The 14,057-nt window shown below is 73.3% G+C and overlaps 2 protein-coding genes across 2 annotated transcripts; both read right to left on the reverse strand.

Moving 5' to 3' along the window:
* Positions 1 to 6: 6 nt before the first annotated feature.
* Positions 7 to 6,930, reverse strand: FRMD8 (FERM domain containing 8; the record flags this gene model as incomplete). The annotated part of the gene is made up of 9 exons (XM_082339321.1): positions 6,792 to 6,930; positions 5,435 to 5,599; positions 4,291 to 4,392; positions 3,867 to 3,925; positions 2,867 to 3,033; positions 2,169 to 2,366; positions 1,691 to 1,814; positions 1,067 to 1,273; positions 7 to 21 (listed from the first exon to the last, which is right to left on the reverse strand). Coding segments are annotated over exons 1-9 (1,089 nt in total), but the record flags the coding sequence as incomplete, so codon positions are not given.
* Positions 6,931 to 7,403: 473 nt separating this feature from the next.
* On the reverse strand, positions 7,404 to 13,604 carry LOC309604375 (neurexin-1-beta-like; the record flags this gene model as incomplete). The annotated part of the gene is made up of 3 exons (XM_082339322.1): positions 7,404 to 7,850; positions 13,081 to 13,198; positions 13,285 to 13,604. Coding segments are annotated over 3 exons (779 nt in total), but the record flags the coding sequence as incomplete, so codon positions are not given.
* Between the last annotated feature and the right edge of the window lie 453 nt (positions 13,605 to 14,057).

The raw sequence follows: 14,057 nt of genomic DNA on the forward strand, positions 1-14,057 counted from the left end.
GAGGGCGCTCATCAGCTCCGCCTGTGGGCGTGGTCAGCGCGGGCACCCCGCCCACTGCCCCCCACCGCCCCCCAAGTGCCCCCCCAACACCCCCCGCTGCCCCCCAACTGCCCCCCAGCCACTGCCCACTGCCCCCCAAGTGCCCCCCCAGCACCCCAACACCCCCCGCTGCCCCCCAAGTGCCCCCCAACCACCGCCCACTGCCCCCCAAGTGCCCCCCCAGCACCCCAACACCCCCCGCTGCCCCCCAAGTGCCCCCCAACCACCGCCCACTGCCCCCCAAGTGCCCCCCCAGCACCCCAACACCCCCCCGCTGCCCCCCAACTGCCCTCCAACCACCACCCACTGCTCCCCAAGTGCCCCCCCAGCACGCCAACACCCCCCGCTGCCCCCCAAGTGCCCCCCAACCACCACCCACTGCCCCCCAAGTGCCCCCCCAGCACCCCAACACCCCCCCGCTGCCCCCCAACTGCCCTCCAACCACCGCCCACTGCCCCCCAAGTGCCCCCCCAGCACCCCAACACCCCCCCGCTGCCCCCCAACTGCCCTCCAACCACCGCCCACTGCCCCCCAAGTGCCCCCCCAGCACCCCAACACCCCCCCGCTGCCCCCAACTGCCCCCCAGCCACTGCCCACTGCCCCCCAAGTGCCCCCCACTGCCCCCCAACCACCCCCCCAGCACCCCAACAACCTCCCACTGCCTGCCAAACACCCCCAAGTGCCCCCCACTGTCCCCCCAGAACCCCAACAACCCCCCGCCGCCCCCCAACTGCCACCCACTGCCCCCCAAACACCCCCAACTGCCACCCACTGCCCCCCAAGTGCCCCCTCAGCACCCCAACAACCCCTCACTGCCCCCCAAACACCCCCCACTGCCCCCCAACTGCCCCTCACTGCCCTCAAACACCCCCCCAGCACCCCAACAACCCCCCAGTGCCCCCCAGCCAGCCCCCGCTGCCCCCCAACTGCTCCCCACTGCCCTGAGGGGCAGAGCTGAGCCCCAGCTGCCCCCCAGCCGCCCCCCCAACCCAGCAGGGCCCCCGTGGGTCGCGGCCGTGGGGCTGACCTGGGGGGAGAACACCCGCAGCAGGCGGTTGACGGGGACGCCCTCGTGGTCGCCGTCGAACTCCAGCCACAGCTGGGGGGGCCCCGCGGCGTCCCCCTCCTGCCCCACGGCGCCGTCCCCCTCCTGCCCCACGGCGTCCCCCTCCTGCCCCACGGCGCCCACCAGCTCCCAGCACAGCTCGGGGTAGGTCAGCGTCAGCAGCACGTGCTGGGGGGACGGGGGGGCTCAGCCCCACAGCGTGCCCCACAGCCGCCTGCTGTGCCCCACGGCGCCCCTCCAGAACTGCCCCACGGCTCCCTACGCCCCCTGCCCAGCCCCACCGTGCCCCCCAACCCACCCCTTGCACCCCCCCGGCCCCCGTCCTGCCCCACAGACCCCACTGTGGGCCTGATCCTGCCCCACAGGCCCCACTGTGGGCCTGATCCACCCCACAGACCCCAGTATGGGCCTGATCCACCCCACAGGCCCCACTGTGGGCCTGATCCTGCCCCACAGACTCCAGTATGGGCCTGATCCACCCCACAGGCCCCACTGTGGGCCTGATCCTGCCCCACAGGCCCCAGTGTGGGCCTGAGCCGCCCCACAGCCCCCCAGCAACAACCCTGCCCCCCAGCACCCCCGTACCTTCTCCCGCGGGTCGATGATGGTGACGCCCTCCAGCCCCACGGCGACGGTGACGGGCCGCAGCCCCCCCCGGCCCAGCAGCCCCCCGGGGGGGCGCTCGATGGCCCCCGGGAAGAAGGCGCACCTGGGGGGGCCCGGAGGCGTGGGTCCCCGGGTGCACTTGTGGGACGCAGTGGGGATGGGGGGGTCCCTCCCTGGGTGGCTGTGGGGTGACTTGGGGGGCCCGGACGCCGCGGCCCATGGGTGAAGTGTGGGGCCAGGATACTGGGGCTCCGTGGGGTCCCGGGGGTCCGGGGGGCCCAGACACGGGGGTCTGGGGGGTCCGTGGGGCCCAGACACTGGGGGTCCCGGGGGTCCGTGGGGCCCAGGCGCTGGGGTCTGGGGGGTCCGTGGGGCCCGGACACTGGGGGTCCCGGGGGTCCCGGGGGTCCGTGGGGCCCAGGCGCTGGGGTCGCGGGGCCCGGCAGCCCCCACTCACCCGTAGTAGGGCAGGGGGTGGCAGCGGCGCAGGAAGGCGCGGTAGAGGTCGGCGGGGGTGGCCTGGGGGCCGGGGGCGCGGGCGAAGGCGCGGAGCAGCCCCTCCTCGGGGGGGGGCGGGCGGGGGCCCCGCCGGAGCAGGGCCCCCCACAGCCCCCCCCGCCCCGGCGGCGGCGGCAGCAGCTCCCCCAGCAGCGGCCTGGGGGGGACGGGGGGTGAGGGGGGGCCGTGGGGTGGGGGCCGTGGGTCAGGGGGGCCACAGGGTGGGTGCCGTGGGTCAGGGTGCCATGGGTCAGGGGTGCCACAGGGGGGGTGCCGTGGGTCAGGGTGCCATGGGTCAGGGGTGCCAGGTGCCGGGGGCTGGGGGTGCCGTGAGTCAGGGTGCCACAGGGTGGGGGCCGTGGGTCAGGGGTGCCAGGTGCCATGGGTGAGGGGTGCCGTGGGTCAGGGAGCCGTGGGTCGGGGTGCCATGGGTCAGGGGTGCCATGGGTCAGGGTGCTGTGGTTCAGGGGTGCCGGGGGCTGGGGGTGCTGTGGGTCAGGGTGCCGTGGGTCAGGGAGCCGTGGGTCGGGGTGCCGTGGGTCGGGGTGCCGTGGGTCAGGGGTGCCATGGGTCAGGGTGCTGTGGTTCAGGGGTGCCGGGGGCTGGGGGTGCTGTGGGTCGGGTGCCGGGGGCGCGGTGCGGCGGCGCGGTGCTGACCGCAGGCTGCGGGGCGTGTGGTGGCCGGGCCGGAAGGGCCCCAGGCGCAGGCGGCAGGCCAGGGCCCCCAGCTCCGCCCCGTCGGGGGGGTCCACGGGGTAGCGGCCCCCCAGCAGGTTCCCCCGCGCCTCCTCGTACAGCAGCCGCAGCAGCTCCTCGTCCTCCAGCTGCGGGGGGGCCGCACCCACGCCTCGCCCCACGCACCCCACGCCTCGCCCCACGCCTCGCCCCATGCCTTGCCCCACACACCCCACGCCTCGCCCCACGCACCCCACGCCTCGCCCCACGCCTCGCCCCACGCCTCGCCCCACACACCCCATGCCTCACCCCACGCCTCGCCCCGCGCCTCGCCCCACACACCCCATGCCTCGCCCCACGCCTCGCCCCACACACCCCATGCCTCACCCCACGCCTCGCCCCGCGCCTCGCCCCACACACCCCATGCCTCACCCCACGCCTCGCCCCACGCCTCGCCCCACACACCCCATGCCTCGCCCCACGCCTTGCCCCGCACATCGCCCCACGCCTCGCCCCACACACCCCATGCCTCGCCCCACGCCTTGCCCCACATACCCCACACCTTGCCCCAGACACCCCACACATCGCCCCAGACACCCCGCACATCGCCCCACGCCTCACCCCAGACACCCCACACCTCACCCCACACACCCCACACCTCGCCCCAGACACCCCACGCCTCGCCCCACACCTCGCCCCACACACCCCACGCCTCGCCCCACACCTCACCCCACACAACCCAGACACCCCAGACACCCCAGACACCCAGACATCACCCCACACATCACCCCACGCCTCGCCCCACGCCTCCCCAGGATCCTCCCGCTCAGCACCCAGGTGTCTGGGGGACCCCAGTATCCAGCCCCACGCCCCCATGGGGTCCCCACGCCCAGCCCCACACGCCCCTGGGGTCCCCCCACGCCCGTGGGGCGCCCCCCACCCCCAGCCCCCCCCCCGTGGGGCGCCCCCCGGCCCCGCTCACCTCCAGCTCCTTGCTCTTGGGGAAGAAGACGTTCCTGCGCAGCTGCAGGCAGGGCTCGTCTGGGGGGGGGGCGTCAGAGGGGACCCGGCCTGGGGACCCCCGCCCCCCCCGAGAGGACCCCCCCCACCGCGGGACCCGCTCCCCGAGGGGACCCCCCCCCCCCACGGGACCCCCCCCCGGGGATCCTGCCCTGGGGACCCCCAACCCGGGACCCCCGCCCTGAGACCCCCAACCCTGGGACCCCCAACCCGGGACCCCCGCCCCGGGACCCCCGCCCTGAGACCCCAAACCCTGGGACCCCCACCCCGGGACCCCCGCCCTGAGACCCCCAACCCTGGGACCCCCAACCCTGGGACCCCCACCCCGGGACCCCCGCCCTGAGACCCCCCCCCCCGTGCCCCCCCCGTGCCCCCCCGTGCCTCACCGCGGGCGATGCGGTCGGGGGAGCCCAGGCTGAGGCGCAGCAGCAGCTCTGGCCACTGCCGCACCAGGCGCAGGGGCCGGTGCCGCGGCTTCAGCTGCACCTCTGGGGGCGACGGCATGGCACCCGCGGCCACCCATGGCCACCCGCGGCCACCCACGGCCCCCCATGGCCACCCGCGGCCCGTGGCCACCCACAGCCCCCCATGGCCACCCGCAGCCCCCCATGGCCACCCGCGGCCCGCGGCCACCCGCGGCCCCCCATGGCCACCCACGGCCCGTGGCCACCCACGGCCCCCCATGGCCACCCGCAGCCCCCCATGGCCACCCACGGCCCGCGGCCACCCACGGCCCCCCCATGGCCACCCACGGCCCGTGGCCACCCGCGGCCCCCCATGGCCACCCGCGGCCACCCACGTCCCCCAAGGCCACCCGCAGCCCCCCATGGCCACCCACAGCCCGCGGCCACCCACGGCCCCCCATGGCCACCCACAGCCCCCCATGGCCACCCACGGCCCCCCATGGCCACCCGCGGCCCGCGGCCACCCACAGCCCCCCATGGCCACCCACAGCCCCCCATGGCCACCGATGGCTCGCAGCCACCCATGGCCACCCACAGCCCGTGGCCACCCACGGCCCCCCATGGCCACCCACGGCCCACGGCCCCCCATGGCCACCCACGGCCCGTGGCCACCCGCGGCCCCCCATGGCCACCCGCGGCCACCCACGTCCCCCAAGGCCACCCGCAGCCCCCCATGGCCACCCACAGCCCGCGGCCACCCACGGCCCCCCATGGCCACCCACAGCCCCCCATGGCCACCCACGGCCCCCCATGGCCACCCGCGGCCCGCGGCCACCCACAGCCCCCCATGGCCACCCACAGCCCCCCATGGCCACCGATGGCTCGCAGCCACCCATGGCCACCCACAGCCCGTGGCCACCCACGGCCCCCCATGGCCACCCACGGCCCACAGCCCCCCATGGCCACCCACAGCCCACGGCCACCCGGGGACCCATGACCACCCACAGCCTCCCATGGCCACCCATGGCCCGCGGCCACCCAGGGACCCACGGCCACCCATGGCCACCCATGACCCCCACGACCCCCCATGACCCCCCGTGACCCCCACGACCCCGCCCCCGCTGACCCAGGAGGGCGGAGCTGAGCCACAGCGCCAGCGCGCGGGGGGCGGGGGGCGGCAGGCGCAGCGCCCCCTGCAGGCGGCCCAGCAGCTCGGCGGCCGTGGGGCCCGGCGGCGGCTCCAGCGCCAGCGGCAGCGCCCGCCCGTCCGGCAGGAACAGCAGCGCGGGGGCTGGGGGACGGACAGGGCTGGGGGGGACCCTAGGGACCCCCGGGACCCCCCGGCAGGAACAGCAGCGCGGGGGCTGGGGGACGGACAGGGCTGGGGGGACCCTAGGGACCCCCGGGACCCCCCGGCAGGAACAGCAGCGCGGGGGCTGGGGGACGGACAGGGCTGGGGGGGACCCTAGGGACCCCCGGGACCCCCCGGCAGGAACAGCAGCGCGGGGGCTGGGGGACGGACAGGGCTGGGGGGACCCTAGGGACCCCCCGGGACCCCCGGGACCCCCCGGCAGGAACAGCAGCGCGGGGGCTGGGGGACGGACAGGGCTGGGGGGACCCTAGGGACCCCCGGGACCCCCCGGGACCCCCCGGCAGGAACAGCAGCGCGGGGGCTGGGGGACGGACAGGGCTGGGGGGACCCTAGGGACCCCCGGGACCCCCCGGCAGGAACAGCAGCGCGGGGGCTGGGGGACGGACAGGGCTGGGGGGACCCTAGGGACCCCCGGGACCCCCCGGGACCCCCCGGGACCCCCCGGCAGGAACAGCAGCGCGGGGGCTGGGGGACGGACAGGGCTGGGGGGGACCCTAGGGACCCCCGGGACCCCCCGGGACCCCCCGGCAGGAACAGCAGCGCGGGGGCTGGGGGACGGACAGGGCTGGGGGGGACCCTAGGGACCCCCGGGACCCCCCGGCAGGAACAGCAGCGCGGGGGCTGGGGGACGGACAGGGCTGGGGGGGGACCCTAGGGACCCCCGGGACCCCCCGGCAGGAACAGCAGCGCGGGGGCTGGGGGACGGACAGGGCTGGGGGGGACCCTAGGGACCCCCGGGACCCCCCGGGACCCCCCGGCAGGAACAGCAGCGCGGGGGCTGGGGGACGGACAGGGCTGGGGGGGACCCTAGGGACCCCCGGGACCCCCCGGGACCCCCCGGGACCCCCCGGCAGGAACAGCAGCGCGGGGGCTGGGGGACGGACAGGGCTGGGGGGGACCCTAGGGACCCCCGGGACCCCCCGGCAGGAGCAGCAGCGCGGGGGCTGGGGGACGGACAGGGCTGGGGGGACCCTAGGGACCCCCGGGACCCCCCGGGACCCCCCGACCCCCCGGCAGGAGCAGCCGCCCCGGGGCTGGGGCACCCCCCGACCCCCCCCCGGGCCCCCCGGCCCCTTCCCGCCCCGGCCCCGCCCCCGCCCCGCCCCCTCACCGGCAGCGCCCGGCGGCGCGGTCGCCCCCTCCCCCTCCCCTTCCCCCTCCATGCGCGGGGCCGGGGTCAGGGCGGGGTCAGCGCCGAGGTCACGGCGGGGTCAGGGCTGCGGCCGTCCCGCGCGCGCGCCGTTCCCGCGCCGGGCGGAAGAGCGGCGGGTGCGGGGGGAGGAGCCGCGCGCCGGGACGTCACGTTATGTCACGTCACGCCCCGCCCCGCCCCGCCCCGGGGCGGCCCGAGGTGGAGGCGGCGACGGAGGCGCCCCCTGGCGGCGGGGAGGACCCGGAGGGCTGCCTCTTCCCCCCCGGGGGGGTCCCCGAGGGTTCGGGGGGTCCGGGGGGGTCCGGGGGGGTCCCGGGGGTCCCGGGGCGGCGCAGGAAGAGGCGGAGCCGCTGTACGAAGTATAGAACCGTGTATTCCTCTGTGCGCGGCGGAGGGGGCCGGGGGGCCCGGGGGTCGCGGGGGGGGCGGGGGCGCCCCGGGGGGGGCCCAACCCCCGCCGGGGCTTTAGAAATTAAAAAACAAACCCAAAGAAAGACCCGGGGGGGGCGGTAAAAAACCGATTAAAAGGGGCGGGGGCGGGGTGGGGCGGGGGTCCCGCGGCCCCCGGGCCCCTCGGAGCCCCCCCGGGCGTGCGGGGACCCCCCCGCGCCCCCTTTGCCCGGGGGGGGGGGGCACAGGAGCACGGAGGGGCCGCCCGGGGGGCGGCGGCGGCCCGTCAGACGTAGTACTCCTTGTCCTTGTTGCGTCGGGCCTTGCCGGGCGCCTTGGGCGGGGCGGGGGGCACCTTCTCCTTGGGGGCGCCCCCGCCGGGGGCGGCGGCGGCGTTGGGGGCCCCCCCCGGGGTCCCGGCGGCGGCGGCGGCGGCGTTGGGGGCCGCGGCCCCGATGTAGTGGCGGCTCTGGTCCACCTGGTAGGAGCCTTCGTCCCTGTTGCGGTACTTGTACATGGCGTAGAGGAGGATGAGGATGCAGAGGGCGGCGGCGGCCACGATGCCCACCACCATGCCGGTGGTGCCACCCGCCTCTCGCACCACCTCGACGGCGCCCGGGGCGGCGGCTGTGGGGACAGCGGGGCGGCGGGTGACCGGGGCGGCCGTCACCCGCCCGCGCCCCGCGGCCCCCCTCCCGCGGGTGCCGCTCGCCCGCCGGCACCAGGCCCGGCAGCGGGACGGCCACGACGGTGGGGACGGTGACCGCCTCGGCGTTGGCCTCGGTGATGAGGTCGGCGGTGACGTCGTCGCGGCGGGGGGCGGTGATGTCACCGCCGTGGCCCGCGAAGTCCTCGTCGTCGGCCGGCGGCAGGTTGGGGTCGGCCGCCTCCCCCGAGGCGAAGCCCGAGGGCTCCTCGCAGTCGGGGCCGCAGCCGGGCGGGGCGCGGGGCGAGGCCGGGGCGGGGGGCGCGGGGGACGCGGGGCCGCCGCCCGCCGGGGACGCCGGCAGCACCAGCTCCCCGCCTGCGGAGACAGAAACGGGACGGGGGGGCCGGAGAGGGGGGGCCCCGCGTCAGCCCCCGCCGCCGGCCGCCCCGGCCCCCCGAGCCCCCCCACCGCTGCCGCCGCCGCCGCCGCTTCTCGCCGGTACTATTAGCATTATTATTAGCTTTTTTTTTTTTTTTTAGCTAATTTTTGCTTTTTTTTTTTTTTTTTTTTTTCTCTTTTTTTTTAAAAGAGCAAACCGCGGCGCTGCCGTCAACTTACATCGCGGGATGGGGCCGGGTGATTTTAGCGTGGAGGAAAAAGAAATTGCAGGAAGGAAGGGAAAGCACACAAAAAAAAAGAGAAGAAAGAAAGAAAAAAGAGAAAAAAGAACAAAAAGAAAAGAAGAGAGAGACACTCGGTGAGAAGGTGCCGCCGGCCGACCCCCTGCGGCGCCAGCGGCCTGTGCCCGGCCTGCGGCCAGCCCTGGATCCAGCCGTGCCTCCATCCGCCCAGCCAGCCAGCCGTCCGTCCATCCGACCAGCCGTCCGTCCGTCCAGCCGACCAGCCGTCCGTCCAGCCAGCCGACCAGCCGTCCATCCATCCGACCAGCCGTCCGTACATCCATCCGACCAGCCGTCCGTCCAGCCAGCCGACCAGCCATCCGTCCAGCCAGCCGACCAGCCGTCCAGCCAGCCGACCAGCCATCCGTCCATCCATCCAACCAGCCGTCTGTCCAGCCAGCCGACCAGCCGTCCGTCCAGCCAGCCAGCCAGCCAGCCAGCCATCTGACCAGCCGTCTGTCCATCCATCCAACCAGCCATCTGTCCGTCCGTCCGTCCGTCCATCCATCCATCCATCCATCCATCCATCCATCCATCCGCCCAGCCAGCCGGCTGTCCATCCATCCGACCAGCCGTCTGTCCGTCCATCCATCCATCTGACCAGCTATCCGTCCATCCATCCATCCATCTGACCAGCCGTCTGTCCATCCATCCGACCAGCCGTCTGTCCGTCCATCCATCCATCTGACCAGCTATCCGTCCATCCATCCATCCATCTGACCAGCCGTCTGTCCATCCATCCATCCATCTGACCAGCCATCTGTCCATCCATCCATCCATCTGACCAGCTATCCGTCCATCCATCCATCCATCCAACCAGCCGTCTGTCCATCCATCCATCCATCTGACCAGCTATCCCTCCGTCCATTCATCCGTCTGTCCATCCATCTGACCAGCCAGCTGCCCATCCATCCATCCGTCCGTCCGTCTGTCCGTCCGTCCATCCATCCATACATCCATCCATCCATCCGCCCAGCCAGCCGTCTGTCCATCCATCCATCCATCTGACCAGCTATCCGTCCGTCCATTCATCCATCCATCTGTCCAGCTATCCGTCCATCCATCCATCTGACCAGCCGTGTGCCCAGCCATCCATCCGTCTGTCCATTCATCTGACCAGCTGTCCGTCTGTCCATCCATCTGACCAGCCGTGTGCCCAGCCATCCATCCGTCCGTCCATTCATCTGACCAGCTGTCCGTCTGTCCATCCATCTGACCAGCCGTCCGGCCATCCATCCATCCATCCATCCATCCATCCGCACATCTGACCAGCCATCTGTCCATCCGTCCATCCATCTGACCAGCCGTGTGCCCAGCCATCTGTTCATCTGCCCAGCCGTGTGCCCAGCCATCTGTTCATCTGCCCAGCCAGCCGTCCATCTGACCAGCCGTCCGTCCGTCCATCCATTCATCCATCCATCTGTCCGTCCATCCATCCATCCGTCCACCGTCTGACCAGCCGTGTGCCCAGCCATCTGTTCATCTGCCCAGCCAGCCGTCCATCTGACCAGCCGTCCGTCCATCCATTCATCCATCCATCTGTCCGTCCATCCATCCATCCGTCCACCGTCTGACCAGCCGTGTGCCCAGCCATCTGTTCATCTGCCCAGCCAGCCGTCCATCTGACCAGCTGTCCGTCCGTCCATCCATCCGTCTGACCAGCCGTCCATCCATCCATCCATCCATCTGTCCATCCATCCGTCCGTCCATCCACCGTCTGTCCATCCATCCATCCACCCACCCCCAAATCCATCCATGAACCCATCCATCCGTGCGTCCATCTTTCAGTCCAGCCAGCCAGCCTTGACCTGTCTGTCTGTCCGTCCATCCGTGTGTCCATCCACCCGCCCCTAAATCCAGCCTTGAACCCATCCATTCATCCTCAAATCCATCCATCCATCCGTCCGTCCATCCGTCCATCCATCCACGCGTCCCTCCCTGTGTCCGTCCGTCCAGCCAGCCTTGCATCCATCTGTCCTTGAATCCACCCAGCCTTGAATCCAGCTCTCTGTCCATCTGCCCGTCCGTGCGTCCATCCAAGCCTGAATCCATCTGTGAAGCCTTGAACCCATCCGTCCATCCGTCCATCCATCCGTCCGTCCATCCGTCCATCCGTAAGTCCATCCTTGGTTCCATCCATCCACCTGTGAGTCCTCGAATCCATCTGTCTGTCCATCCATGTGTCCATCCGTCCATCCCCAAGTCCATTCTTGAGCCCATCCATCCGTGCATCCATTCATCCTCAAATCCATCCATCCCCCCTCGAATCTGCCCATCCGTCCGTCCGTCCATCCGTCCTTGCATCCATCCACGCGTCCCTCCCTGTGTCTGTCTGTCCGTCCTTGCATCCATCCACGCATCCCTCCCTGTGTCCATCCATCCGTCCTTGCATCCATCCACGCGTCCCTCCCTGTGTCCGTCCATCCGTCCTTGCATCCATCTGTCCTTGAATCTGTCCAGCCTTGCATCCACCCACCCATCCGTGCGTCTGTCCTTGCATCCATCCTTCAGTCCCTCCATCTGTCCATGCGTCTGTCCATCCATTCATCCAGCCTTGACTCTGTCTGTCCGCCCGCCCATCCACGTGTCCGTCCATCCTTGAATCCATCCACCATCCGTGTGTCCAGCCAGCCCTGAAGCCACCTCTCTGTCCGTGTGTCCGTCCATCCGTCCATCCATCCAGCCCTGAAGCCAACTCTCTGTCCATGTGTCCGTCCATCCGTCCAGCCAGCCAGCCCTGAAGCCACCTGTCTGTCCATGTGTCCGTCCACCTGTCCAGCCAGCCAGCCCTGAATCCACCTGTCTGTCCGTGTGTCCGTCCATCCGTCCAGCCAGCCAGCCCTGAAGCCACCTGTCTGTCCATGTGTCCGTCCACCTGTCCACCGAGCCTTGACTCCACCCGCCTGTCCAGCCAGCCAGCCTTGTCCGTCCGTCCAGCCACCCCTCATCCATCTGTGCATCTGTCATCCATTGCCCATCTGTCCGTCCATCCATCATTCGTCCGTCCGTCCATCCTTCCTTCCGTCATCCAGCCGTCCTTCCATCCCATAATCCATCCGTCATCCATCGTCCATCCGTCCTTCCATCCATCGTCCATTCGTCCTTCCAGCCGTGAACCCATCCATCCATCCTCCATCCATTCCCCCCCTTTATCTGTCGTCTGTCCAGCGTCTGTCCGTCAGTCCGGCAGTCCAGCAGTCCGTCCGTCCGTCCCCCTCTCCTCCCCCCCCCGCTCCCCCCAACCGCTGCCGCCCCCTCCCCCCCATGGGGCCAAGGGGGGGTCAGGGGACGCCCCCACCCCCACGGTGCCGGGAGGGGCCCGGGCCTCCGGGGGGGCACCCGTGGGTGCCGGGGGGGACCCGTGGGTGCTGGGGGGCACCCGTGGGTGCCGGGGGGGCCCAGGCCTCCGGGCTCGGCGGAGCCCCGTGCGACGCTGGGGGAGGGGTGCAGGGACGGGGCGGGGGGGGGAGGGGAGGGTCCTCGCACGAGGCCCTGGGCGGCAGCGGGCGTGCGACGGCCTCGCACGCGGGGGCGACGCCCAGCTGGCGGGGTGCCCTCCCTGTCTGTCCGTCCGTCCGTCCGTCCGTCGTCGGGGTGGGGCCAGGGGCTCGCTGTGGGCGAGGGTGGGGCAAGGGGCGGGGCTCGCGCGGGCCCCGGGGCACACGCGTGTGCGCAGCGCGGGCGGGAGCGCGCGCCGCGGGGCGGGGAACGCGCGTCCGCAGGCGCGGGGGCGGGGGGGGGGCACGTGTGAGCGCGTGCGCGCAGGCGCGTGAGCAGCTGTGGTTCACGCGTGTGTGTGTGCGAGCAGCCGTGGGCACACGTGTGAGCAGCCAGCTGCTTTCCTGTGTGCACGAGCGTGTGCGTGAGCCTGTGCGTGCGAGCAGCTGCTTTGCACACGTGTGTGCGCTTGAGCACGTGTACGCGTGCCCAGCCACGTGCACGTGTGTGCGAGCAGCTCTCGCGCACGCGTGTGCGTGTGGGCGTGCATGCAGCTGCGTGCCTGTGCGCACACGTGCAGGCGAGCAGCTCTTGTGCACGTGTGTGCAGCTGCGTGGCTGCGGGCGTGCGCACGTGCGTGTGGTGTGTGTGCAGCCACATGCCCTTCTGTGTGCACAAGCGCGTGTGAGCCTGCGTGTGCACGTGTGTGTGTGCAGCCAGGTGCCTTCTGTGTGCACAAGCGCGTGTGAGCCTGCGTGTGCACGTGGGCGTGTGTGTGTGCACGCGCACGTGCCGGCACGTGCGCGGCTCTCGTCCGTGTGTGTGGATGCAGCCGCGTGCGTGCGCGTGCGCGTGAGCGTGTGCACGTGAGCGCGCGCAGCCGAGCGCGCTCCTGCGCGCATAAGCACGCGCGGCTCTTGCGCACGCGCGCGTGCAACCCGGGGCCTCCCTGCGCGCCCGTCCCCGCGCGAGCGTGTCAGCGGACGCGCGCGCGAGGGGTCCCGCCGCCGCCGCCGCCGGTGCGGGTGGGGGTGGCGGGGCGGGGGGGGCGCGGGCGTGCCCCGGGCGGGCGTGCGAGGCCGCCTCGCACGCGCGCGTGCCCGGGGCGCCCCCGCGGAGGAGCACCCACCTGTGCCGGGCTCGCACTCCTCCAGGTCCTCGTCGTCGCTCGGGCACTCGGCCGAGGCCACCAGCAGGTCGTCCGTGTTCTGGGGGGACGGGGCGGGGGTCACTGCCCGCCCCGCGCCCCGGCGGGGGCCCCCCCGACCCCCCGACCCCCCCCCCCCCCCCGTACCTGGGCGACGGTGTCGCGGAGGGTGGGCGAGCGCCCGCGGCGCGTGGTGGTGGTGGCCATGGTGGTGGTGGTCTCCATGATGGTGGTGGCCATGTCGGGGGGCGCGGGGGTGGCGCCGGGCGGGGCGGGGGGCGGGGGCGGCTCCCCCACCAGCCGCAGGTCCCCCTCCAGCCGCACGCGCGGGTGCCCCTCGGCCGCCAGCGCCAGCAGCTTCAGCCCGTTGTAGTAGAGCCCCGAGAGCTGCCCCTGGAAGGGGCGGCCGCGGTCCCGGCCCCCCACCCGCACCGCCGCCTGGCTGTTGAAGATGGTCAGCTGGCGGCCTGGGGGGGACACAGCCTGTCGCACGCGCCGCCGCCCACGGGCCGCGGCCGCGCGCGGGGAGGGGGCGCGCGCCAGGGCTCGGGCCTGCGGCGCGCCGGGGCCGCGCGTGCGTTGCACCGGGGCGCGAGGGCTCTCTGCGCGTTGCACCAGGGCCGTGCGTGCATTGCACGAGGGCTACGGCGTGCATCGCACCAGGGCCGTGCGTGCATTGCACAGGGGTGTGCGGCGCGAGGGCTCTCTGCGCGTTGCACCAGGGCCACACGTGCATTGCACCAGGGCCGTGCGTGCATTGCACCGGGGCGCGCGGCGCGAGGGCTCTCTGCGCGTTGCACCAGGGCGCACGGCACAGGGGCGTGCTGCGCGTCGCACCAGGGCCGTGCGTGCATTGCACGAGGGCTACGGCGTGCATTGCACCAGGGTGCGCGGCACGAGGGCCAGGCGCGCGTTGCACA

This window comes from Platalea leucorodia (genome assembly GCF_965183815.1).
Source record: "Platalea leucorodia genome assembly, contig: HAP1_HAP1_SCAFFOLD_715, whole genome shotgun sequence".
NCBI lineage: Eukaryota > Metazoa > Chordata > Aves > Pelecaniformes > Threskiornithidae > Platalea > Platalea leucorodia.